Source organism: Elgaria multicarinata, chromosome 12, assembly GCF_023053635.1.
Source record: "Elgaria multicarinata webbii isolate HBS135686 ecotype San Diego chromosome 12, rElgMul1.1.pri, whole genome shotgun sequence".
NCBI classification, from domain to species: domain Eukaryota; kingdom Metazoa; phylum Chordata; class Lepidosauria; order Squamata; family Anguidae; genus Elgaria; species Elgaria multicarinata.
In genome coordinates, this window is record NC_086182.1 from 11,054,096 (window position 1) to 11,081,121 (window position 27,026).

Sequence of the window (27,026 nt, forward strand, 5' to 3'; positions counted from 1 at the left end):
CAGGGATGCTTTGGGGTGGATTCCTGCATTGAGCAGGGGGTTGGACTCGATGGCCTTGTAGGCCCCTTCCAACTCTACTATTCTATGATTCTATGGTCCAGCCAAAGTTTAACCACATTTATGTCCAATCAATTTCAATGAGAGAAATTTAAGCACATGCTGAACTCTCCCATCGAAGCCAATGGAGTTTAAGTAGGGTGACCATATGAAAAGGAGGACAGAGCTCCTGTATCTTTAACAGTTGTATTGAAAAGGAAATTTCAGCAGATGTCATTTGTATATATGGAGAACCTGGTGAAATTCCCTCTTCATGCCCTGCCCTCTTTTAAATCTGGTCACTCTAGTATAGCTCCTGCAGCTTTAACTGCTGTGATGAAGAGGGAATTTCACCAGGTTCCCAATATATACAAATGACACCTGCTGGAATTCCCTTTTCTATGCAACTGTTGAAGTTACAGGAGCCCTGTCCGCCTTTTTATATGGTCACCCTAGTTTAAGGGCTACAAGACCAAACAAATTTACTAAGGAGAGAATAAACCGCATTGAGTACAGGAGGACATCCATGTAAGGATGTAATCCTATGCATGTTTAGGCAGAAACAAGTCCTACAACTCCCAGCATCTGCCAGCCAGAATGCTAGGAGTTGTAGGACTTGTTTCTGTCTAAACATGCATAGGATTGCAGCCTAAGTAAACAAGCATAAGACTGCCTTGTAAGAGAGTTTATTTTTGTCTCTCTCTCTCTCATCCTAAAATAAATGCTGCAAAAAGGAGAACATGTGCACAAGCCCAGAAGCTCATCAGTCCCAGCTCAGCTGAACTTCTTTAGCACAAATGTGTTATAATTCTCTCAGCAGCACCACTTTTTTAAAAAAATTAATGCTGTCTTCTTAACGTTTGTCTCCATTTTAAACTCTCAGCTCTTCAAGTTGGGGACTCCCTGGAAAATGGCTTTGCTTTCGCAATTGTTTCTTCTCACATGTACATAAGAACCTAAGAAGAGCCCTGCTGGATCAGACCAAGGGTCCATCTCGTCCAGCATCCTGTTCACACAGTGGCCCACCAGCTGCCCCCAATGGGAAACCCACCGGCAGGACACGAGGGCAACTGCACCCTCCTGCCCATGTTCCTCAGCAATTGGTGTACGTAGGCTTACTGCCTCTGATACTGGACGTAATACATAGCCATCAAGACCATTCTCCCAGAGGAGAATGGCTATATATCAGCATATAGCCATTATCTTCTGGGAATTTCTCCAATACCCTTTTAAAGCCACCCAAATTGGCGGCCATCACTATGTCTTGTGGTAGCAAATTCCATAGTTTAACTATGCACTGTGTGCATACAAATCACATGTGTTTGCAAACACACAGCCCTTTCATCACAGGACTGTCAACCTCAACAACAGGGTCTTGGCACCTGATGACAAAACACAGCCTTCCTCCTAGCTTCACCCAGCCCACCCAACCAGCTTTTTCCTCCCTCAACCTTTGCTTTGTTGGACACCCAGCTTGCCGAGGAGTTCTGCGGAACTCCAAAGCTTGCTCCCTCTTTGGGATCTTTCGGTCGATCCCAATCAAGGTTTTGGGGGCCTAGGCAGTGGCTTTTAGATTTCTTCTGAGAAGTCTGGCTTGCTTGCTTGGTTTTGCAGCACACGATTGGCTTGATTCCTACAGCAAAGGATTTGGTGTTTGGAAAAGAAGCAAAAAGAGGCTTGCAGGTGCAGAGCCATCAGAAAAGTCCGGAGCCCTTCCAAAGAGTCAAGAAGAGAGGTCGGAAAGTTGTTTGAACTCATTTCCGAAAGAGAAACAGATTTAAGGACGGGGATGGGATGGGATGGGACGGGACCAAATGAATGCCGAAGAGGGAAGAGAGCAGATTAATTGGGCAGTTAATTCCCGTTTGGGCCGGGGGTTCAAGGGCCGCGTTTGGAGAGCCACCGCCATCTGCCCCGGAAAACTGTGCTCTTTCATCCATTTCAGACGCGCGTGGGGCCAGGGGGAAGGCTGCGCTACCGCGCCGCGGGCATTCCATGCGTGCTCAGAGGTACCCTTGACCTCCGAGGACGGTTTCGACAGGCTGACGACGAGCCCGCGGGAAGCCCCAAAGGGGGCGCCAGACAAGTGGGATTTCTCCTTCGGCGGCGCAAGGAGGGCGCGCAGGAGCGGGTAGGGTTCCTGCTCAAGAAGCCTCCTTGGAGGAGGAGTGAACGGGGGAGGGGCCCTGCACTTCGATGCGGCTGGCGCAGGGGACCGGACCGATGGACTTAGCCGAGTATCTCCCTCGAGCGAGCGTCGTGGACAGAAGAAGAGAGGGGATGGAAAGCCACGCCAAACTTTCCAAATTAAAAGGGCCAGAAAGCGAGGAGGAGATGCGCGGCGCTGCCTTTTCGGGAGCCCGGCCCTGGCCCAAGCTGGGCCGCCGGTGGGGGGAGTCAGGGGGGCTAGGGGAGGCCTGCCCCCCCCGCCGCAAATTTTCTCTACCCCTTATATTTCCCCCTTCATATAAATAATTTGCAAACACTTTACAATTCTCTCTCTCAAAGGCACGCAAATCAGATGAACTGCCCCCCTTCCATCGCACGCACGCACGCCCCCCCCCCGAACTTTTAGGCTGGTTTCCGACCTGGCCCTGCCTGACTTGGCTTTTTTAATTCTTTCGGCCCTCAGGTTTGGGGGAGGGGTGTTTTGCGGACTCTTTAGCGACAGCCCGAGTCTGCACAACCCTGGGCGCCTGGATTTGAGAGGAGCTGCCTGCGATTCTATGTACCCAATTCTATGCGCCTTCTATGCACACCTGGGGGTGGAAGTCCCGTTGAAACAGAGGCTGAACCACGAGGAAGATAGATGCATGGATAGAGAGAATGGGGTGGGAGGAGGCTCACAAGAGACAAAATGCAATCATCATCATCATCATCTCTTGAGCATGTGAAAAGTGCCTTCCCTTCAAGTAACCACGGGGGTCCAATGGAGAGGACCAGCGTGTGTGGGAAGCTACTCGTGGTGGTGGGCGCTCGCCCCATCCATCTTTGGCACCGCCTATATGCTTTACTCCCAGGGCTTTACTTCTGAGTAGATATACAGGGGATTGTTCTGTAACCTCCAAGGAATACAACACATTCTTACCTGACAGTAAACCCCACTGAGCACATATATAGGTTGGGCCTCCAGAGCCTTAAGCTATCGTCACCATTGGCTGTATAATGGGCAGAAGTGGCACCCAAACGCGAGTTGAACGGCCAGCATGTAAACTATGCGCACTTTGCAGAGGGGGAAACCAGGAAGGAGTCTGTTAGGGGCACACAGGTGGGACTAGGGACAAGATCTAGAAGGGTAAAATACTGGCCGCGCAATTTGCATGTGGAAGCAGAAATTAAATCTTCTTGTAATGGTGAGTTAAGAAAGGAGATTACTTTATGGAGCTCTTGGGAGAATTGCTGTGCTTTCCTTTAGCTCTTGAAGAGTGATGAGGTCCTCCTCCTTGTAGACTGTGTTTCCCTAAAAGTCCCAAGGAGGAAACCCCCAGCAAAGAAAAGGCATGAAGTCAAGGACACAAGAAGAGGATGCCACTAAAGGGAAAGTCAGAAGCAGACCCAGCTGATCACTGGACTGAAGAAATGGACCTGAAAAGATTCTGGGAGAAACCACAAAAAGGCAAGAGGATTCTGGGAAATGCACAGATGGATTCTAAGGGAAAGCAACAGGCCCTGGGAGAGGCTGAACACTGAATGCTATCAATAAGGATGGGCAACCTTCTTGGAAAAGTGGTAGTGGTGGTGGTGGTAGAGGTGGTAGTGGTGGAGGAAGAGGAGGAGGAGGAGGAGGAGGAGGAGGATCTGTAAATTTGGACAACCATCTGTCAGAGATGCTTTAAGGTGGATTCCTGCACTGAGCAGGGGGTTGGACTTGATGACCTTATAGGCCCCTTCCAGCTATACTATTCTATGATTCTATGAAATACGTCCAGCTTTTCTGGGTATGCAAACAGTAATGAAGGCTTGCTCACTTAACTAGTCAAGCTATGGTATGGACTTTGCAGCATGAGTGTGCAGTTTGTGTGGATTCTCTGGTGAAGCATTAAATTTTTAAAAAACATACTCAATCCCATTTCATTTTTTCCTTCTTTCTTTGTTAGCGCAGATTCTTTCAGCTTTTTTCTCCCCCCCCTCCCCAGTCTCCATACATGCACCCTTTTGTTTTCCTTTTCTTTTCCCCTCAATCCTTTCCTTTACTTGTGTCTTTCTGCTTTTGCTTAAAAGCACGAAGATTGGGAGGATGTGGGGAGGGGAGCTTTGGCCATAGCCCCCTTTTTGCTCTAACCGCAGCTCTACACCACTGCATGGTGCCTGTTTGTCTACCTGAGAGCTACTCCACATGTTCCAATGAAGACAAGCTCCCAGTGCCCATGCCTCATGGATCCATGGTGAACCCTGTAATAGGTATTAAGAAAATGACTGTTTTGGGGGAAAGAACATGCCTGGAAGTCTATGTGTGTGTTTAATGCATATTTTCAGCCATATGCTTCCCATACTATTATGGTAGTCACCCAAAAGTCATGGGGTGGATCAATGATAATTCATCTTAATTCAGTATTTTTGTGATTAGGTTGCAAAATCCTTCCATTTGCAGAATCCCAGGGCAAAATGTGAGGCTCACACAAGGCAGGTAGAGTTCTTGGGCAAGTAAGAGAGCAGGGGGTGGGGGATTTTGAAAAGAAGCTCTCTCTGTATGTGTGAGTGTGTGTAGAATATCATGGGCTACAAGGTGCATAGGCAGGTGAAAAAGAGCAGAAGCAAGACTGAATGAACTTCTTACTGGAATACAAATAGATGCAAAGTTCAAAGAAGGTACTTGGCAAGCCTGGATGGGGTGGAGGGCATAATTGGGAACATTAGTGATGACATGATGCAAAAGCAAAGATGTTACAGGAGAGAAGAAAATCCTTAGCAAAGAACTCTTTGTGGTCATGAAGAAATTCTTCAGATAGAACACCCTGCAGGGGCTTAGCTCAGCTTAAGGGCCAAGTGTTACACAAAAGGATCAGCAGAGAGTGAGCACCTGAGACAGAAGACTGACATGGATAAGGGGAGAAGCAGGAATTGCAGGAAGGTGGGGCATGGGGCGATACTAGCAAGATCAGGTTACCCAGAACAAGATCTGGAAGGAGGAGGAACTTGCATGTTGCACACAGGTGATGAAATTGACCTCAGGGAGAAGGTGGAGAAGCACAGATGTGATGGGTTTGGATTGGCAAAGAGGAGAAGGTTGGTGAAGCTGGTTTATCCTAAGTGGCAAGTGGGGAGAGAAAAAGACACCTTAAGCAAAACAAGGAAGAGGATTAATCCCACTGTCCTTTTCTGGGGAAAATGGGAGTAGGAGAAGGGTGTGACTTCCTGGTCCACAATACCAATAGCTTGGCTATTGGGTGATATAGAAATGTAATCTAAAAAATAAATAAAATGAATGCAGTGAAACATAATCAGCTTTGGTCCCATTCAATGCTTCTCCAAACCAAAGGCAACTTGAATCTAAGCATTTTGGCTCAACATGGTTCCGGATCATGTTTTATGCTTTTGAGATAAACAAGCTAGAGGCAGATCAAAACAGAAGGTTGTAGCCCCATTCCCTTAAAAAAAAAGTGAGAGAAGAGGAACCTAAACCATCCAAAATCCTGGTATAGTATACACAAATATTTTTGTAAGAGAAAATAGCAGTAAAAATTGTGAATGCCATCACATCCAAACTTCCACGGCCTTAATCTCCTCCCACTGTCAAAACTCAGGTGCAGAAGGGAAAAGCCTCTTTTTGGCTGATGTTATTCCTTAAAACTTCATGTATGTTGTTAGCACTGTGTTAAATAATAACATACAGCAATAGGTTGTTGTTGTTTTTACAATGTGGTGGCCTTCATCTAAAAAAAAAGTCCTTGTGAACTGGTTTAGCTTCCTTTTGAACACTTCTTGTTCCAAAGTATTCCCATATACCTTTTTTGATTTCTAAATCTCAATGAAAATGGATACAGGAGATACATGGGTCCTTGTTCTAGGAGATTCCTTGATATGGCATCTCATGAAAACCTACTTGAGACATTAATTCTTGCTTGGATGCAAGACCCGTCATATGGAGCAAGAATGCTTGAGGGGAGCAGAGCCAAGAGTATATAACGGGCTCAAGTTAAAGGAAGCCAGATTCCGGCTGGACATCAGGAAAAACTTCCTAACTGTTAGAGCAGTGCGACGGTGGAATCAGTTACCTAGGGAGGTTGTGGGCTCTCCCACACTAGAGGCATTCAAGAGGCAGCTGGACAACCATCTGTCAGGGATGCTTTAGGGTGGATTCCTGCATTGAGCAGGGGGTTGGACTCGATGGCCTTGTAGGCCCCTTCCAACTGCTATTCTATGATTCTATGATTCTATGATAAGATGGCAATGCTAGATGGCATTGCACGATGACAGGGAGGTGTCCAGAAGGGAACCGCAGGGATAAGCGCTAGGACTGGCTTTATTTATTAGCAATCTGGACAGGCAGGTAAACAGCACGGTAATTACATTTGCAGATGATGCTAAACTGGGAGGTGTCACAAACATCACCGAGGACAAAGGATTAACGTAAAAGGATCTAGAGAGGGTTAGAAACCAAGATAGATCCAGGCTAGACAAATGAAAGCAACACACAACGCTGAAGAAATTATCCTTGAGCAAAACTATTAATTGTTGGGAAGACATTTGCTATTATTATTATTATTATTATTATTATCATCATCATCATCATCATCATCATCATCATCATCATCATCATCATCATCCTGGAGACTCTTAGACATTGCATTGACGCCAAGAGGTAGCAGTGAAAACCAGACAAGTTCTTGAACCTCAGCTAAAACTCAAGGGCAGCTCTCTCATGCCAGTTCCTCCCTCCTCCTGGGAGAACCACAATGAACATTCCATTCCTGTCTATTTTAATCTCTGCCAAGAGACAATATCACTTTGCCCAACCCTATTCCTTTCTGGCATTCTCAGAGAATGAAAGGACTTCAACAAAGAGGACCAAAATTCAAAAATGATAAAGGGTTGAGGTGGATGGGGAAAACAAGAAGAAATGTATCATACTTAACATTCAGTACAGAACATCCTGAATTTACCTTACATTGCTTAACACCTCCCAGAATCAAAAGATAGAAGAACTTACTAAAGGCCTGAGGCCTGAGAACTCTATGATCCAATAATAATAATAATAATAATAATAATAATAATAATAATAATAATTTATTATTAGTATTTTCAATTCATTTGATAGCCATGAACAAAAGGTTTCTCAAGAAAACCAAGGCCAGCCTCATGGAAGGGGAGGTTCCTCCCAATTAAATATATACAAATCCTTGAAAGGAATGAGTGAATTTATGTACAACATTCCAACAAGATGCTAAGCATGAGACTAGTTTCCCAAATGTCAGGTGAGCTTCTTGTTTGATCTTAGACAAGTATTTTCTTTTTTGGACACCAAACTTTCTAACAAAAGGGGCTATAGAGAGGGTTTTTTCCCTTTCCTTTCGAAGGCATATATTAACCAGGCTGGCACAAGCTGTGACTCACCAAGATGAATGCAACTCACCAGCTATGAAAGGCGGCCTACCAGGGATCCAAGAAACCTCCTGTTTTTGCTAGTTGCCTAGGGCTGCAAAAATAGGAGCATCTGGCAGACCATAATCCATGGCTGCTAGGGTGCGTTCAGCTTGTTGGGTCACATGGTTCACAGCCCTGGTATAGCCAAACCTGCAATTGCCTGAAAGGCAATCATACAGACCAGAACTCGTTAGACTTTAAGTGGGGAAATACATTCCAGAGACTCTGGTGAAAAGGAATGAGGAAGAAGAAAAAGAAAGGGTGTTGGCCCAGAGCAGAGTGATATTTCTCTACTCAAAAGTTGCTCATCTCACACATTGATTCCCAGATGCTGCAAATATATATTATGGTGTTTACATAGAAGAAAAGACTTGTTTGTAAATGGAAATGCTGGATTTGTTTTTCTTTTGAGCAAAATTTCTGGAAAAGGAAAGTTAGCCACCCCCTTTTCCAGAAATTCACAGCTATGTAGAACAAAATGGATGCTACTCAGTCACCAATAATCATAAATGGGAGCAGTAGCTCCTTTTTTGAAATTTCCCACTTTGGCTGCCAAAGTTATCGATACAAACACCAGCATTTTTCCTTCAAAAATATTCTCATTGGCCAAATCAGAATGCAATATAAACAATATTTTGGGATTTTATGTCCTGTCACTTTGGGAGCCGAAGTGGGAGAAAAAGGATTCAGAAGGCCCAAAATAACTTAATAAAATAAAGTAAATCTTGCATGTGTACAAAGCCACATACCTATTTTACAACCAACAGTGTTCAAACAAACTCCTACTCTTCCTCAAAAAAGCAGTCAGAAACAGGCCGTGCACTGTAAGAAAACTGGGCTACAAGAAGGGAAGAGATTAGAATTGCTATCGTGAGACGGTTCTGACACAGTTGTTATTGTGTAGTTTTTCCCTACAGAAGGGGTGTGTGTGTGTGTGTGTGTGTGTGTGTGTGTGTGTGTGTGTGTGTGTGTGTGTGTGTTCAAAGATTGAGGCTTATATTCATTTTTTAAAACCTCTTCTATGTTGCAAGACTGGCTCAGATGGACTCTTGCTTTGGTTTGTTGCTTGATTTACTGTCTACTATGAATGGTTGATACACACGTATATTGAAAAAAGAAACACTGTCCATGGGATGGGAAGGGAAGGGATGGGCTGGCCATAGCACAGTGGTAGAGCACATGCCCTGCTTGTAGAAAGTCCCAAGCTCTCTAGCTTCTTCAGCCCTGCTAGAGATCCTGGAAAGGTGCCATCAGCCAGAGCAGACAACATGCAGGCTGTCTCAGGCTGGCCCAACTCTTCACCCACTCAAGAGCATTGTATGTTCATTTGCCTTAACTAGACAGGAGTGGTTGATTATTTCAAAATACAGTACATTTACCCAAGGCAGAGACAAAAGGAGGCACCTTGATCCTGCCAGGGAGGGGGAGGAGTTGTTTTTTTGGCAGACAAGGGGGGGGTATTTCAATTTGAAAATCCTAATTGCAGGGGCAAGATGCCAAGCTTTGGTAGCTCTTCTCAATGTGATCATTGAACCATTCCACGGGGCCATTTAAGAATCATCAGAACTGCACTCCTTCTTGGAGGGCACCGATTTGGGGAAGGCTGAACCGTAAAGCTTTTTGTGGGAATGGCACCTTTCAGTATGGGGGTGGGAATGCTGTATATGTGAATGCATCCCTATGGGAAAAAATAACCTCTTTACAGTTTTATTTTTTTAAATGATGTCAGGGAGAAGCGTTTGGCCTAGACTTCTCCAACATGTGAGTTTTCTATATGCTGTTTTAATTCACAGGGTAGCATTCACACATACCAAAAGAGTACATTCCAGGAAATGTTTTACCCATGATTCTGATGATAGTGTAAACAGGTCCTAAGGCACATTTCAGACTTATGGTATGCCTCCCAGTTGGTCTCCAAGCCAATAATGAGATTTGAGCTGCTCTATCCCCAACAAATAGCATCAAGAAAAGACTGTTCCAAGCTTAATTGGTTCTGTATATCAGGCTGTCTACAAACATCACCTACATTTATAGATCTCAGGATTTCACCTCTATCACTCCCAAAATGAAGGGAGATACGAGTTACAAATACTAACAAAACAGACTTACAGATACCATCACTATTGGTTGGCCTTTATGAGACACTATTGTTGGTCCTCATGATATTTGCTCTTTTATAGCCCTATCTATTCAAATTTCTCTTTAAAATATAAGTGGATTAAGACCATAACATCACAGTGCTTGCTATATACCCTACTAGACTGTGTGCAGATAGCATATATCCTTCATAAGCTCTGTGAATTTATTACAATTTTCTAATGAGTATCTCTCTCCTGCACCCTCTCAGTCACTGCTGCCATTTCTAAAAAGCATACACACATGTTTGTAACCCTCACTTTCTCCTGTTTGTCCCCCATTCCCAGCTGAAGTGATGAGGCTTTGAGAATGAGACAGAACACTAATAGCTAAGCCATCCCAGCTAGTCCAAATGTTTCTTTCATGAAATTTACATGTTTCTCTTAAATGAGGAGCAACTGACATGCAGTTATTACTTATTGTTTATGTGGCACTGTCCACCCAATTTCCAGAATAAAATGGAAAGTGGGGAGTGACATACCCCCACCCATGGTTCTTTATGGCAAGAGTCCTTGCGTCAAGGCACTTACAAACATCTGTTTGATAAGATGGAGGTATAACAAGGGGATGGCTATTTTAATGTCCCAAAGTGTGCATTTTAGAAGATAGGAGAACAAACGACAGTCCAGCAAATGACAAAACACTAACAGGCGGAGCCAAAGACCACAGATACCATCAGAGGGTAGAGGCTTAAATAACTGAGAATTGTGTTGATTCTAAATGAAATTACTTGGAATAAGTCCCTTTGATTTCATTGTAGCTTAATTCCAAATAAATGTGCTTGTGGCTTGCAGCCCTAGTAGATATTCCCAACCATCTCTGGCTTCTAAAATGGAAATGATAGACCATTTGGTTTATCATTTCCATTTTGCACAAAATTAAAAAAAAAAGTCAAGGTGCTGCTATTCTGACCATTAAGCCCTATATACTGACCCAGAAAGAAATGCAATCCAAAACAAGACACACACTTCTAAGCAAGAGAAAGCACAGAAACAAATTCCAGATCAGTCTACAAAGATTCACAATGCCTTATTTTGAAGCCAACACTTTCTTTCCTTTCCATATTAGAGACTGTTTCCCCCCCAAAGCAGAGAATATATAACATATAATATGCACACACAATGATATTTAAAAAGCAAAAATAAAGATATTTACTACAAGGATTTGATTGTCAGCAAACACAATATATTTACTGCATTAGCATTTGCTCACAGTGCAAATGGTACAACAATACATCAGTTCAATATTTCTGATTTTTCCCCTTTAAAATGCTGTATGCATTAACTATCATATTTGCATTACATGACAAATGAGCAAATGAAATGTGTGTGAAAATTATCACCTTTTTTTCACAATATCAAGCATTTTAACCTTAGTATAAGGTACTATAAATCCAAGAAATAAAAACATCCACAAAATATATTACATCTGGTTTTTTTCTTCCCCCCCTAAGTACTCAACTTTATACAAAAGTCTTTCAAAAAATATCATTCCCTTAGATTTTTGTAGTTAAACCTGATTTTTTTTCCTTTCAGTTCACATAAATTAGACTGCATTTTTTCTCTCTGAGAATTTTTTTTGATTTATTTTTTTTAACATGCAGACATCAAACCTGGATAAAACACAACCTTTTGGCAACAAGTTTTTTTTTAATTATTATCATTGTTTTGCTTAAATATCTGAGCAGTTTTATTAAAACAAAACAAAACAAAAGAAAAACAGAGCAAGACATGCAATGACATGCACGTACCAGAAGGAGAAGAGGAAAAAGGCAAAGTGCTTTCTCTCCCCTCAGTTTCTTTTTAAGTGATCCCCACCCCAAACAAAACAGAACAGGGGGGAAAAAACTCACATTATAAAAAGTATGCATCAAAACACTGTTTTCTGCATTTCTGGAAATCACTGTCCTTGTGCTAAAAACAACATCTCTACCCCCAGTTGATGTCCAATAGCCCTCTTTCCTAAAATAACATTCCCAGGGGTACCTAGAACGACCTGGAAATTGCTAATCCACGTCCCATTCACTTTTTAAGGGTCTTCTGAACAGTTAAATAGTTCGTTTGGATTTACCACACGCACACGCACACGCACACGCACACAGCTTAAAAAATAGATTAGAAGGGCAAGGGGGTGCATAAAGTGACCCTCAAAATAGACACCCTGTAAACTCTACTGGCTCTTCCACTCCAACAGGATCCTAGCCCCAGGAGGAAAATGAATAGGAATCAACAGTACATTCAAGTCAGGTGGGAGTTGAAAGAAGGCAGCCCTGATATCCCCCGCCCTCACCCATTCCCACTTTCTTGTGGGGCTCAGTCCAGTCACTACGTTGGAAGCTGCCAACAGCGAATGACTGGAAAGTGAGTTTTGTGTGACAAATCAAAGGGAGCAAAAATTGATGCCTCTCTCTCTCTCTGCCCCCCCTCCGCCACTCCTCCTTTGGAGGAAATAAAGTTTGGAATGTCTGAACCAGCCTTCCCAGTTAGCCCCCCCTTCCAGCAATGATCTCTTTCATTCCCCACCCTTAAAAAAAAAAGAGCTGTATTATGTGCAGGTTCACCTTTTCGTAGGTGAACCTGCACATCACCCTATTTTTATGCTCTTCATGATTTTGATTTTTGTGAACCGCCCAGAGAGCTTTAGATATTGGACGGTATAAAAATGTAATAAATAATAAATAATTTTTGACCCGGTCTCTCTCTATACTTGGTTTACAGGACCTCTTCATTCCCAAAGTGGTAGGAGAAGATGAGACAGGAGGACAGCGAAGGAAGGAAGGAAGGAAGGAAGGATGGAAGGGGGGAGACGGGTGCATGAGACATGACAATGGGGGGGGGGCGTCACACGGAAGAGGGGGGCCTTGGCTTTTCTGTTGGTTTGGAGGAGGGGGTGTTGGAGAATGCTTGTGCGGGAGAGGGGCAGAAGGGGGACTTCAGGGGGAAACTGGGGAGGGGTTAGGAGAGAGGGGGAGAGCAGGGTCTTGGGAATCAACTCTTAAAAGCCGGGATTAACTCCGGCTGCCCCCCAGCCGTGGCAAAGGCGCCTGCTCTGCCCAAGGGGCTGGAGGGATAGAAGAAGCTGGCAGCCCCCTCCAGCAGCAGCAGTGCCACAAATCTGGGCAGGGCAGCTGCCGTCGGGTGCAAAAGGCCACACTGTGGGTCTTATACCATCTCAGCAGAGTGGCGGGATGGGCGTGAGTGCTTCTCTCTGCTGTGCGCAGTCCCTTCGGAGCTGGGGGGCGGGCAGGGGGGCTTGACGGTTCACTGAGGGGTAAAAGCAGCCTAGTTCAGCTCCAGAGGCTGGCCCACGCACACGCACACACACAGGCACACACGCGTGCACACGCGGTCTCCACGGGCAGCAAGCACTGCGCTTTGGTGCCCCCCTCCACCGAGGGAGAAGGGAAGGAGGAAGAAGATCCCCGGGGGCGTCTAGGAGCGGGGGTGGGGGGTCCAGGGAAGCGTCCCCGTGTCCATTTGCGTGTCGCCGCCCCCGCCCCCCGCCCCTGGTTCACACATGCCCGACTGAGCCCCCCACGCCCCCGCTGCCCACGACAGTTCGTCCGGGAGAAGTGGCTCAGCCCCCGCTTCCCGTCCCCTCCGAAGCCGCCTGGGATCCAGACGATCCGGCGGAAAGTTCAAGGCTCCCTCCCGCCGCCACCACGTCGCCGGCGGCGGGAGGTGTGCGCGCAACGGCATCCCTCCAGCGGGAGCCCGGGGAGGCGAGCAGCCGCTCCCGCCGCCGCCGCCGCCGCCGCCGCCACTGCGCGGCTCCTGCGCAAAGGCGCAGCCGAAGGCAGCCTGGCTCGGGAGGCACTGGGGCTCGGCGGGGCGGGAGTAGCGTCACGCGCAAGTGGTGACCACGGGCGCCAGCGAAGCCACGGCGGGCGGGGCGCCGCCGGGCCCGGCCGGGCTCGCCGAAGAGGCGGCGGCGGCGGCGGCGGCGGCCGAGGAGCCCTTGTCGGCCTTCTTCTCCTTCTGCTTGAGGTGGATCTTGGCGTGCCGCTTGCGCTCGTCGCTGCGCGCGAACTTGCGCCCGCAGAACTCGCAGGCGAAGGGCTTCTCGCCCGTGTGCGTGCGGATGTGGGTGGTGAGGTGGTCGCTGCGGCTGAAGCTGCGCATGCAGATGCGGCACTGGAAGGGCTTGTGGCCCGTGTGGATGCGCAGGTGCCGCGTCAGCTCGTCGGAGCGCGAGAAGCGCCGGTCGCAGCCCTCGGCCGGGCAGGCGTGCGGCCGCTCGTGCAGCGGCGTCTTGCTGGGCCGGTTGGGGTACTTGCGCGGCCGGATGGGCTTGAGCGTGAGCGGCGGCGGCGGCGGCGGCTGCAGGCCGCCGAAGCCCGGGTGGATCTGCTTGTCCTTGAAGGCCTTGATGGTCTCCAGGGGCGTGATGGGCGGCGGGTTGACCCGGATCGGGTCCAGGTTCTGGAAGGGTTTGTGCTCGGGGAGGCTGCCCAGCTCGCTGGGGTGCCCGTGGTACAGGCCGTAGTCCGGGATCATGGGGAAGAGGTTGCCGTCCAGCCCGCCGCCCGCCTTGGCGCCCTGGTAGTCCTGCGCCGAGTACGCCAGGCCCGCGTTGGCCTGCGGGTCGTGGAAGGCCACCGGCTCGCCCGGGTAGAGGTCGCCGCAGCCCGAGTACGGCGGCAGCGCCGGGTACATGCCCTCCACGTCGGCCTGGCTCTGCACCTGCACCATGCTGCCCGTCGAGGCCTGCGCGCTGGACGAGGGCGGCGGCGGCGGCGGCGGCACCCCCAGGATGCCGGCGCTCATCAGGCTGATGATGTTGTCCTGGCACCAGTTGGACGGCGAGTCGAAGGCGAACTTGCCCAGGTAGGTCACCGTCTTGTTGCCCCCCGGCGCGGGCTGGAAGGAGCCCGAGTACGACGACAAGTCCTGGCCGGCCTTGTCGTTGGCTAAGCCAATATCCATAACATTATCTGCGGAGGGAGAGAAGCAGGGCACAGAGAGAGAGAGAGAGAGGAGGGTGAGCGATTTGGGGGCAGCGGGAGGACTCGGGGGCGCTGATTCAGGCCGGGGGAGGGACGGAGAGGGCGCCACTGTTGGGAAGCCTGGAATCCCCCCCCCGCGCAAAAAAAAAAAAAAAAAAAATCAACCACAAAAAAACTCCAGTCCTGAGCAGCCAATGGCCAGATGGCGACGGGAGCTGGACACCAGCGAGGCCTCGAGCACATGGGCTTGCCCACGAGGCTGTCAGGTCGCCGACACGAGGAAGGAGCCGCAGTGGGAAGGCCGGGGCCGGGAAAGGCGGAGCCCTTGTGTTTGAAGACAGGGACGGGAGGGGGAGGGAGGGAACTTGGGCTTAACTTGCTTGGGGACGCACTGGAAGGTAGCTATACTGGGGGCAGGGCGCGATCCCTTTTCGGCGTCTGTTGTCCCCTCCCCCCCCACTCCCAAAGTTAGTGGCCCTGGGTGGGAGCTGCGGCGTTAACTTCCAAGGAGCCTGGCCTGCCCTTCTCTACGTAGCCATGTACTTTCACAAGCACAGCCGCGAGCACACAGATATGTACATGGGAGATGTATGTGTCTGTAACAATTTACACACACACACACACAGAGAAGCATATACATACACACACGCACGCACAGTGGAAGGAAGGAACACACAAATGTAGCACTCGCATTCGTACAAAGTACACACATAACACACACACACACACACACACGGTAGAGACATACGCACATCCAAACGAGACAGACACATAGGCGAGAGCATATCTAAGCGCGCACACAGGACTCGCATAGACTCTCGCACAGGCCTTTTTTAGGGAACCCTCCTACAAGGGGCACAAACCGTTCTCGGCTCCATCGCCATCGCCCCGGAACGAGCCGCGCCGAGTTTCATGCGGACTAGAACCGCCGCGGCAGTGGACAAGGGCAGACCCCATCTAGGTACCGGAGTGAGGGGTCCATCTAGAAAACCCTGGGGAAGCGGGAAGGGTAGCGGGTGGGGGTTGGGGGGAAGGAGCAGGAGGGGGGATCAGGAGGAAGCAGGTACCTGAAGTTACAGGTAGGATCAGGCTGCCGAGAGCCAACTGGTCTGTCTCTCTCTCTGCTTGTCTCCAGGCGATTTCCCACCCCACCGACACAGCCGGGGACCTCCAGCAGAGCTTTACAAACTTGCCGTGATTTCTGCGTCGAGACCAGTTATGAAAAATATAAGGGGGAGGGGTGGTGTTGGTTTCTCTCTCTCTCTCTCTCTCTCTCTCTCTCTCTCTCTCTCTCTCTCTCTCTCTCTCTCTCTTGTCCCTTATAGTCTCCTTTAGGAGCGATGGGGAAGAACGAGCAACACCGTGGTGAGAAAGAAGGATTCGGAGCTGGGAAGGGGCTGGTTGGTCGAAGTAAGGGAGGGTGCGGTGGGGGTGGGGCGGGCGAGGCAGAACCGAAGCGGGTCTGACTCCGGCTTCGAAAAAAAGGAGGCTCCGGGAACCCAGACCTCGCTCCGCCGCACCGCCACCCCGCGTGCGCCTCCGCTCCACTTCTTTCGAGGCGTCCAGAAGGAAGCGGGGCAACTTCAGCTGCGCCCCCAAAGCTCCTGCTGGGGAGAGGAAGGCCGGGTGGGCGAGAAGGAGACCAAGAAGCCCCCACTCTTTCGGGGGCCCTTGCCCTCCTCGCTTCCTCTCCCGCCACCCCCCCCCCCCCGCCACCCCCGCTGCAACCACCACCACCACCACCTCTTCCTCCTCCTCTTCTCGGCTCCGAGGAATCCTCGATTCCAAATCCTCCCCCGTAGAAACCTCCCCTTGTCGGAAAATAGAAGATCCCCCTCCCACCCCTTCTCCTTCCGACACGATTTCTATAGATGAATTGATCAAAAGAGAAAGGGGAATGAGGGGGTGCCGGCTGGTGTGTGTGTGTGTGTGTGTGTGTGTGTGTGTCTGGGGGGGGGAAGAGTTGTGCCCGCGCAGCGAGAGCAGCCTGTGCCACAGAGCAGCCTCAGCACATGGAAAAAGGGGCAAACACAGACACAAGGACGGACACACACGCGCGCACGCACACACACACGCACAGAAAGGACAGGCCCGGGGAGCAGGGGGCCTCGTCCCCACGGCCACGGGCGCACGCCAAACAGACCCACGGCGAGCCCAAGGGAGGCCTCTCAAGGATGGCGGCGCCCAGGGCACCGGGGGGGGGGGGGAGGAAGAGGAGGAGGAGGAAGCAGGCTTCCACGGGCCCCTGGCTCGCTCGCCCGCTCGCTCCCCCTACCACTAGCCCGCTGTTGCCCGTCTCCCACCCAACCCCACCGCGCCCGCCCTACCTACCTTCCAGCGTCTCCTCCGCGGGTCGTCCCTGCCACTTTCCCTCGGGAGCCCGGCAGCGATGGCTCCGGCGCGCAGAGGAGGAGATGGAAGGGATGGAGGCAGCTGGCGAGGATCAGCCCCGGCCTCTCCTTGCCCACGAAAGGCTCCCTCGCCCACCCGCCTACCCCCAACACAGGCACATGCTTCGCCCCCTCCCTCCCTCGCCGCCGCCCCCTCCCGTCTTCCCTCCTCCTCCCCCCTCCCCGGCACAAGCCTCCGCTCGCTCGCTCCTTCCTTTACCTGCCGCCATCTGGTTATTGTAGTGAGCCTCGCCGTTGCCCGAGAAAAGGTTCAGCGAGTTGGGGATCTCCTCCGGGTACAAATTGTCAGGCAACTGGTTCATCAAAGTGTTCATGGTCCCTGGCAGCTTCTCCACGAGTTTGCCTGTCATAGCACTGGAGGACGAGGAAGAGGAAGACGGCGAGGAGGAGAGGCGGCGGCGGCGGCGGCGGCGGCGGCGGGTTCAAAGCGCCTCCAAGCTCCGTTCCCGAAGAGGCGGCATCCGAATGGCAAATCCGTGCGACGGAGATCATGCGAGAGAAAAGTTGCGGCACCGAGGGGGAGGGGAGGAAGGCGCCGTGTGGACGGGGGCTGGCGGGGGAAGGTGGGTGGGTGGGTGGATCGCTGGGGGCGCAAAATCCTCGGTGGATCCCTGGAGGTGTTTCCTGGAGGGTGGGGGGAGAACCGATCTGCTTTGCAGATGTGATGGTAGAAGATGGTGGAAGTCTTTAATCCCTCCCTGCCCCCCCTCCTCCTCCTCCTCCTCCCACCTCTTTCCCCGGCCTCGCTCCGCTCGCTCCTTCTCTTCCCTTCCCTGCCTTGCTTTGCCTTCGTTCGCGCGTTCGGCAGATTCCCTCACTGCAGCCCAAATGCTCAGCCAGGGAAATCCACCAGCCTATTTATGTGAGCGACGGGAAAGCTCCGTGACGTAGCTGCCCATATATGGACAGACAAAGGCGAGCCGAAGCCGAGACGTCACAATGGAAGCTCCTCACAATGGAACGTTTAGAAAGCAGGAAGCCAGCAGAAGCCCGAGCGCTGCTGCAGAAGCAGCTGCTGCTGCCGCTGCCAAGGGGAGACAGATGCAAAGCAGGACCGCGCAGACCGACACCTCCTCGCACCGCTTGCAGGGGGGGGGGCAACGTCGGGGGCTCGCCGCCGGACGCTGCGGGGCCACCCTGGAGCCGCCGCTTCGCGCGCAGGGCGCCTGGCTTGAAAAGCACGACCAGGCGGCGGACCTCCCCAGCCGAGCGCACGGGCTGGCGAGCGCCCCACGCCCCCACCGGGCTTCCTTTGTCATCATTGACCTCGTGCTCGGCTTTGGGAAGGAGCAGGATAAGAAGCGGGGGGGGGGGGGGGAGAGAAGCTGGATTAAGCGCCTCCGCAGCAGGCAGGCGCGCGCGCGCTCTGTCCTGGCGGTGGTTTTCCAAAGCGCCCATTGCGAAGCAGCGGCTTTTAAGCCACGCACCACGCGATCCGAGCCACCACGCAGGGGGTGCCCCCGATGCTGCCGGCCCAACAGAACAGCTGCTCACCCCCCACCCCGCCGCTGTCACTTCATTGCCCTTCCCGGATGAAGACGAGATGGACAAACCACGCGAGTGGGGGTGGGTGGGTTGGCGGAGATGCCAAAGGGGGCCGCCGTGCGTGTGTTGCGCTCGCGGGGCTTTAAAGCAGTTGTCGTCCAAAACATCGGGGGGGGGGGCGCAGGTCGCCTGCCCACACTTTGCTGCCCCTGGATGCGAGGTGCCCAGAGGCTGTGTGACAACACTGGATCCCTGGAGGGAAAGGCCCTGACCGCGTTCCAATATGAACCTAAGCACAAACGCAAGTTAAGCCAGCTGTCTGGTTTTGGAGAAGGGTACATAATTTACCCCCCACTCCATCCCACGCATATTTATCATACTCACACCCCACCGTGTTTCCACTGAGCTTAGCATGGCCTAAGTGTCGCCACCCCACACACTTTCTCCCCACAACAACTCTGTGAGGTAGCCTGACTTGTGTGTTCAGGTTACCTCACCTCTCAGATTATTATTACTAGTATTTTATTATTTTATTATATTATTATAAAGCATGCCACAATAAATTTGTCAGCTCTTGGGGTGCCACAACTCTTGGCTATTATTACAAATTCTTAGGCTTTTGCTATTATTTATTATAGCCTACTTTTCCTCCAAGGAGCTCAGGCTGGCCTAAAGGGGGCTTTCCATGTTATCCTCATAACAACCCTGCAAGGTAGGCTGGGCTGAGAGAGGGTGTGACAGGGTCTCATCCCATACTGCAAAGCCCAAACTCTCTCCACTTACACCGCACTGGCAAGAGTGAATGGGGAGGCATCAAAATCATTAGTAAACAACCGAAGTCCAAGATCCTCCAGTAGTCCCAGATACTCCCAAGTAGTTCTACCCCTTCTAGTGTCAATGAGCAAAATGCTTATGAAAGAGGGCAGGAATGTCGAGAGACACTTCGATCTCTCTGGGAAACCAAACCGATTGCTAAAAAGAGCCAGCTGCTGCCGCCGGGACTTTTATGGGAGTTTAGTTAGGATGCACATCGTTAGCAGGAAAGGCCGTGGCAGACTCAATTTCCCCTTGCGTTATTATTGGGGGGGGGGGTTGGCTTACGGTGGGTGCTGCAATCTTCTCTCCCCTCCTTCCAAAACAGAAATCTCCTCTTGAATTCAGACGCAGTAATACTATAACATTTCGAATAATTCCAAGCAGGTAACACTTGTCTGTGATTTCTAGCCTTCCCCTCCCCCTCCTTTTAAGTTTGGCACTTGCAAGGCGTCAGTAATTAGGTGGTTTCGTGCTAAGTGTGCCAACTGATGCTATCTTTAAATAAAAACCCTCCGAGTTATGTAGCAAACGTATGGAAAAAATTATATGTTGCAATAGCTCCACTTACCCAACTCCTGCACGGCCAGCTCTGCAATGGGAATGAAATGCGCGCTGGTAGGAAACCTGGATTTGGAGAGGAAAGGGCGGAGTGGGGGGAGAGCGAGCGAAGCGATCTTCCCGACTCTTCCGTGCGAGGCTGGATCGCACCCGCCCGACCAGGTGTGTGCTTGTGTGTGAGCAAGGAGATGGAGAAGGAGAACTCCTTTACCTCTCAGATCTTGTGCATAAAAAAAGACATCAGAACATGTTAAAAAAAAAAAACTTTATTGATGGCACGTATGCCACATATGATTACTGGGTGGGAAGGACGACGTAGAAGTGGATCGCTATCTAGCATCGTAGTGTATCGATCGCAGATTCGTAGGCGCATTTACCATACAAGGCAGGAAGTAAACCCACGTATCCCGCGGCTTCCTCCTCTCTATTTTATCCTCACAACAACCCTGTGAGGTAGGTTAGGCTGAGAGAGTCCGTGACTGGCCCAAGCCCACCCAGTGGATAAGAGGGGCTAAGTGGGGTCTAGAACCCAGGTCTCCCGAGTCCCAGTCCAATACTCTAACCACTATGCCACACTGGCTCTTACTTCTGGATAGACGTGCCTATAGGATTGTTAGGGCATTTGGTCCTGGCTATATGTTCCACTGGAGCTCAGAAAGTGCTAGTGGCTAATTGGGGGGGGAGTGTTACTGTGACACCCCCCCCCCATTTCTTCCTTAGAAGGGGAACCTATTCTTTAGGATGCTTGTATAGGAGAGAGCCGCTTTGGAGAGGCTGAGGGCACTATTGACCCCAGGACGCACGTGATTCTTCCCCGAGAACACCTCAATTACTAGTTATTATTATGAAGTGATGAAATACAAACACAGCAAATGCCACTAAACACACCACACACACACACACCCGTGCAGGGTTTCTCTTTTGTTTCAGCAATTTAATGTTGGATCTATCATCCACCAATAGGCGTTTTGATCCTTGCTGTGAATTCCTGCTCCCCAACCCCACAGAAAACTGAAATGGTACCACTGATGGTGGCGGGAGGGAGAGAGAGGAGACGCTTAGGACCGTTTCCAGTTCCATATGAAGCCTTTTGAGCATCTCTACCCCAAAATGCTGGATGAATTCGGTCCCCTTAACAACACTCCCAGGACCAAAAACAGAACCTGCCCAGGGTTCTGGGTTGGCTACTGTGCGAACAGAGTGGTGGACTAGATAAACCCTCGGTCTGATCCAGCATGGCACTTCTTAGGTTCTTATTTGGGTGGGCTGGGGTGGTGGGCTGGGGTAGCAACTTTTGAAGGGAAACCCCTCCGTCTTCTCTAAGTCACAGTAGTTGCTGCTCCGCCCGCTCCCTATGGATGCGTGTAACCAGCGCCCCCGTACCACCCTCCCCCGAGGGATTTGGGGAGAAGTGCAAGTTGCGGGGAGGAGGGGGGAACGTGGAAGAGAGTTCAATTGTGAGTGCAATCGGTTTGTACACACATACACACGGCTCCACCTTTGGAGGAGGAGGTAGATTGGAACGGACCGGGGGCGGGCAGGCTTGTAGCCAGGCTAAAAGTTCTGGGGGTCGTCAAAAAGTAGGGGCGTCATTTAGTTTACAGGCCTTTTAAAGACAAAACTGTAAATAATAATAATAATAAAAAACATTTTAGAGAGAGCAGAGGAAATTGAGGGGGGCAGCCCCCCACCAGCCTACCCCTGGCTAAGGGCCGGGGGTGGGGTTTGTCTTCCGATGCTGCGGCCCACGCGGAACCTTCCCAGCGGGAGCAGCAAGGGCAGGGCAGCTCTCGTGCAAAGGAAGGTCTTGGTCCGGAACCAGCGCCTAGCAAAGGGGGAGGGGAGGATGTGCGGAACAGGAAGGGGGAAAGACCCCCCCCCCGCTCGCCCGGGCTAGCTCTCCAGGCGAGGGCGGCTGCTGCTGCTGCTGCTGCTGCAAAGGGGGCGAGGCGAGACGAGGCACCTTCGGAGGATCAGACAGGTGCCTGGAAGCGGGCAGAGCGCGGTGGGGGCGGGCAGCGGCGGCGGCGGCGCATCGCGGGGGTGGCCCGCCAGGGAGCCCTGCACTGGCTTCGCTCCGCTGCAGCCGCGGGCTTGGCTGGGCCGGCAGCCGAGGGGAAGCGCCATACAAGGGCATGATCCGGCCCCGCCCCGCGCTCCTTATTTGGCGGCGGGTTCCGGCTCCCGGGTGGCATCTCTCGCCTTTCCCCTCCCCGGTTTGCTACAAGTGGAAAGAGCGAGAGAGACGGAGCGGAACCAGCGGCCTTTCAAGGAGCCGCCCGCCCGCCCGGGGGAGGGGAGAACGGGCCGGCCAGGAGACGGCGGGGAAGGAGGGAGGGAGCGGGCGCTGGAGGCCCGCGGGGCCTTGGCATTGCCAGCCCGGGCTTACACCAAGGCGTGGGCAACACCCCCGGGTGGAAATGCTCCCGAGTTCCGCCGCGCAGCCAGGATCCTGTTGCAAGGCAGGATTCGAGTCTAGTCCTTTTTTCCTTCCTCTGCTGGAAGGCTGCGGAGGGAAATGGACCCTCGCCCGACGGCCCCCCCCCAAATTTCCTCTCCTGAGACTTGCAACCGCGGGCCCCCATATTTCCCCTCGTGATTGCAATTCCACACACACACACACACACACACACACACACACACACACACACACACGAAAGTTAAAATGATGGCGGGAGCCACCGCCAAAGGGGAGAGAAGGGTCTCCTGCAAATACATCCCCTTCTCAACGGGAGAGGGTGGAACAGGGGCTCTTGCTCCTCACCCACCTCAGGTGTATTTCAGGCCACGCGAGATTATTATAATTCAGCCTTACCTATATGACCTGCGCAAGACCCAGGATAGATCATGTCCTGGACGAGGAGGGACATCCCCCGCCCTCCACCAATGCCTGTCACCTTACACCTCCCCCGTCTATTATCATCTATAGTCCTTTATAGTATTTGTAGTTGGTAATGTCTCAAAGTAAAGCTGGGTTCTTTTATCAAGGGCAAATGGGATGACACTGGAAACTGAAAAAAGGGGAACATTCTTCAATGCTAACTGATGGAAATTCATTTTTATAACTGGTACCTACCCTAACAACCTGTAGAAGTTGGGGTGCGGGGAGGTTAAAGACATGTACTGCTCTTGTCAGCCTAAGTCACTGCAAGTGGTGCAGCCAAAAACCAGCTCAGCCTGGCCTTGGGGGAGCACGCAGCTCGCCCATCCTTAAGGCCAGCTCTGCAAATTACAACAGTTACTTGCTGTTTAGATTGACAATTGCCTTACTTTTGTATGATGTGTTTGCTTTTAATTATTGTAACAAACTGCCTTGGAGTGATAAGGTAGAAGGGCAGGATAAAAATCTTGTAGGATTGCAGCCTGAGGAGTGCCTGTCTTTATAACAGAAGAAAACAGGCCTACTACAAATAAAAAGAATCACATAGGTACGCACATCAAAGGCACAAATCCCTTTCTTTAAGAGGGGAATGACATTTATTTGTGTTGATAAATTGCTAGAGTTGTGAGGTTTTAAAAAGTAAACCGTCAAATGCTCTTGAAAGACTTTTTCTTTTCTTTTTCCAGCTTGCAGTTGTTTTACTCAGAAGTCTCTTTGGGTCCAGTGGGACTTACTCCTGAGTAAGTGTGTTTGCCAAGACTACAGCAGACTTAGTCGTGAATATACCTAGGAGTGGTCCTTTAGATGTTACTGAACATCTCTTCCCCGCCTTCACTCTGGTGCTGCTTCTGATTCTGAATGGAGGAGTAAGAGCCAGTGATGTCGAAGACTGCTGAGGGCAGAGGGCCAGCTGCTAGCAAGCTCCCTGGAAGTGGGCACCAGACCTTCCTGTTGTGGGCAAACCGCGGAGGTTTTGGCTGCCTGCTTCGAGCAGTCTAGTCAGTAGGCGTCCAACATCTTGGTCAAAATAAGCCTACTCCCAAAAGTGAAACCACACAACTCTCAGGCCCTCTTTAGGACAGCCAGCCAGGACATCTGGGATGTTTGAATGTGGGGGATCCAGATGGCACCCCACTCCCCATTTTATTTAACATGGTGTGTGTGTTTGAGGGGGCTTGTGTGTGCACAACTTCATGATGAGTCTTGAGCATGTCTGTCTGTCTCATATGTTTTATGGCTATGAAAATCTGCTGCCTAAGGCAACTGCTTCATCATGCCTTATGGTAGGGCCACCTCTGGAAGTAAGAGCCAGGTAACTAATATTGAACATTAAACAGGAGGAGTGCTAAAGTTACTTTATTTATTTATTTGTGTATTTATTTCATTTGTATAGTGCACAATAGCTCAAGCTCTTTGCTCAGAGACTGTGAACTTAAGGTTCACCTGAAAGCCACTGTCACCTGTGGGGGGTGGGCGAGGACAATATTTTTAGGAGCTCTAACGATGATGCAATGTGCAGCATGCTCTGCCACATAACCTTGCTGGATCAGACCAAAGGTCCATCCTGCTTCATGCAGTGGTCAACTAGCTGCTTCCTAGGAAGCCCACAAGCAGGGTGAGAAGGCAACAGCCCTCTCCTGCAACCGGTATTGAGGGGTACACTGCCTCTGAACTTGGAGGTTCCATTTAGCTAATAGTCATTGATGGACCTCTGCTCCAAACACTTGTCCGATCCAGTAGAGGCTGGTGGCTCTGATGTCAGTGGGGTGGTGAATCCTCTCCAGGTTTCAATCAACTCTAAAATTGTTGTTGTTGTTGTTGTTATTATTATTATTACATTTATATACCTCCCCATAGCCGAGGCTCTCTGGGCAGTTTACAGAAGTTAAAAACAGTGAACATTTTAAAACAATAAAAAGCATAAAATACAAACAAAAACAGACAATATCCATTTAAAAATAACTATTCTGGGGTCAGTTAAAAAACTCAGCATACGCTGTTAAATGCCTGGGAGAAGAGAAAAGTCTTGCCCTGGCGCCAAAAGGATAACAACGTTGGCGCCAGACAAGCCTTGTCAGGGAGATCATTCCATAATTGAGGGGCCACCACTGAAAAGGCCCTCTCCCTGGTTGCCATTCTTTGAGCTTCCCTCAGGTAGGCACCCAGAGGAGGACCTTAGATGTTGAGCATAGTGTATGGATAGGTTCGTGTCAGGAGAGGCGTTCTGTCAGGTATTGTGGTCCCAAGCCATATAAGGCTTTATAGGTTAAAATTAGCACCTTGAATTGGGCTCAGAAACATATAGGCAGCCAATGCAAGTGGGTCAGAGTCGGTCTTATATGCTCAAAACTTCTGATTCCAGTTATCAATCTGGCCGCTGCATTTTGCACAAGCTGCAGCTTCTGAACCGTCTTCAAAGGTAGCCCCATGTAGAAGGCACCTTGGATAGCTCCTTTAGAGTTCTGACTGGTTCTGAATGAAACCTGGAGCAGATTCACTGCCCTACTGACATCGGAGCCACCACACTCTAGTGGCCTAATCCCCCATAAAAGCTATCGCAAATTCCATACATTAATTATTTGTTCTATGAAGAAGTACTTTCTTCTCTCTGCAAGAACTGCTGGGGACACTTCACAGATTATAAGGCAAATGTCTCAGTCAGCGCTGGGTGCTCCCTTCTGAGAGCCATTTCCCTTAATCCCCAATTGGGTGTAAAGGAAAGAACTGGGTGGAAAATCTGTTGCATTTCCTGGCTGGATAGAAAGGTGGGATATAAAATAATAAAATAAGTCAGAGAATTCATAGGAGCAATCCTAAATACTAATAGCAAACTCATTATCCGAGTGTGTATCCTTATATAGCCAAAATAGCCCTGTCCATTTACAAGAGGGAGGTACTGGCAGGTTCCGGGAAATCCCAATTTTTGCAGAAGTACAAAAAAAATGAGGAGTGACCATGGCCAGTGGTAGTGGTACAGCTAGGGTTGGACCTTGGGGCCAAAATCCAGGGCTCTGGAGTCTCTCTCCCCCGCCCCAGCTGCCACTGTTATGGGTACCCCAAAACGCTTTACCTAATGCTAAGGCTGCCTCTGTAAACCATCCTTTCCCAGTAAACAGTCTCTACGTTTCAAGAGCTGCCCATCTTCTGACAATAGCTGTGGTCTTGTGTGTGGGCCAGTTTCATTCCTGGGTGGCTGCTTAGAGGAGCAGTCTGTAGGAGGCAGCTTTAAAGCAGCTGGAAGGGGCTTTCCCTGTCTTGAAGCAGATGGAAGAGCAGACGGTGGAGGAGTAGCTGCAGGTGGCCTGATGCCTACAGAGATGAGAAGAGACCAAGCAAGAGCAAGGGAGTCGCAAAAGTAATGGGAGGGGAGGCAAGGGGCCCACTGCATCCAAATGTGAAATGGGTGTGCCACTCTGTTATGAGAGTCAATGTGGTGTTGGTCTGGGACTGTGAAGACTCAAGGCTCAAGTCCCCACTCAGCCATGAAGCTCACTGGGTGACACAGAACGCAGGGTGTATATTTGGGTGGAGAAATGGAACCCTCTGGGGGGGGATGGAGTGGAGTCTCCTGGAAAAGAGCATGGCAGGCTGGTTGGAAGCCTGAAAAAGAGCATACCACACTGCAACCTCTTGTTGCAGGCCCCACTTGAGGAATGAATGAATGGTTTATGGAGGAGGGGGCAGTACTCTTGGACAGACACAGAGGGGAGAGTTGAAGCTGGAGCCAATATCACGGTATCTGGCTGATATTAGAGACATGCAGAAAGGCTTCTACAGGGCCCATTATTTTGGTGGTGGTGGAATAAAGTTATGGTATCATTTTAATGTTTTGCATGTGGCAGCAAAATACCGAATGCCAACCCAGCACAAAAAACATTTTCTGTTGTACCTTCCAAATATGGTCTATTTAATAATTATATACCTCATCCTACAGTATTATATGGAGTGTAAGGGCTGAGGACATCAAGTCAAATGACACATCTCAATTCTCATTCCCCCCCCCCCACAATCCCCTTTCCCTTTGTGTCATGTTCTTTAGATTGTAAGCCTGTGGGCATGGACTGTCTTAAGAAATATTTTTGTAAGTCGCCTTGAGAGCCTTTTTGGCTAAAGGGCGGGATAAAACTGCTAAAACAAATAAATTAAAGGCTTCAAATCAGATTTGGGCTGCAAT

The 27,026-nt window shown here is 50.3% G+C and overlaps 1 protein-coding gene across 2 annotated transcripts; it reads right to left on the bottom strand.

The window, feature by feature from the left end:
• Positions 1-13,029: 13,029 nt before the first annotated feature.
• Positions 13,030-17,784, bottom strand: EGR3 (early growth response 3). 2 transcript variants are annotated; one of them, XM_063138876.1, is made up of 3 exons: positions 17,312-17,403; positions 15,769-15,902; positions 13,030-14,689 (listed from the first exon to the last, which is right to left on the bottom strand). In XM_063138876.1, the coding sequence occupies exon 3, from the start codon at positions 14,679-14,681 to the stop codon at positions 13,599-13,601; it is 1,083 nt and encodes a 360-aa protein (XP_062994946.1). In that variant the 5' UTR covers positions 14,682-14,689; positions 15,769-15,902; positions 17,312-17,403; the 3' UTR covers positions 13,030-13,598. The 2 variants fall into 2 exon arrangements, with proteins under 2 accessions (XP_062994946.1, XP_062994945.1); XM_063138875.1 differs by lacking the exon at positions 15,769-15,902 and having other exon boundaries at positions 17,312-17,784.
• Between the last annotated feature and the right edge of the window lie 9,242 nt (positions 17,785-27,026).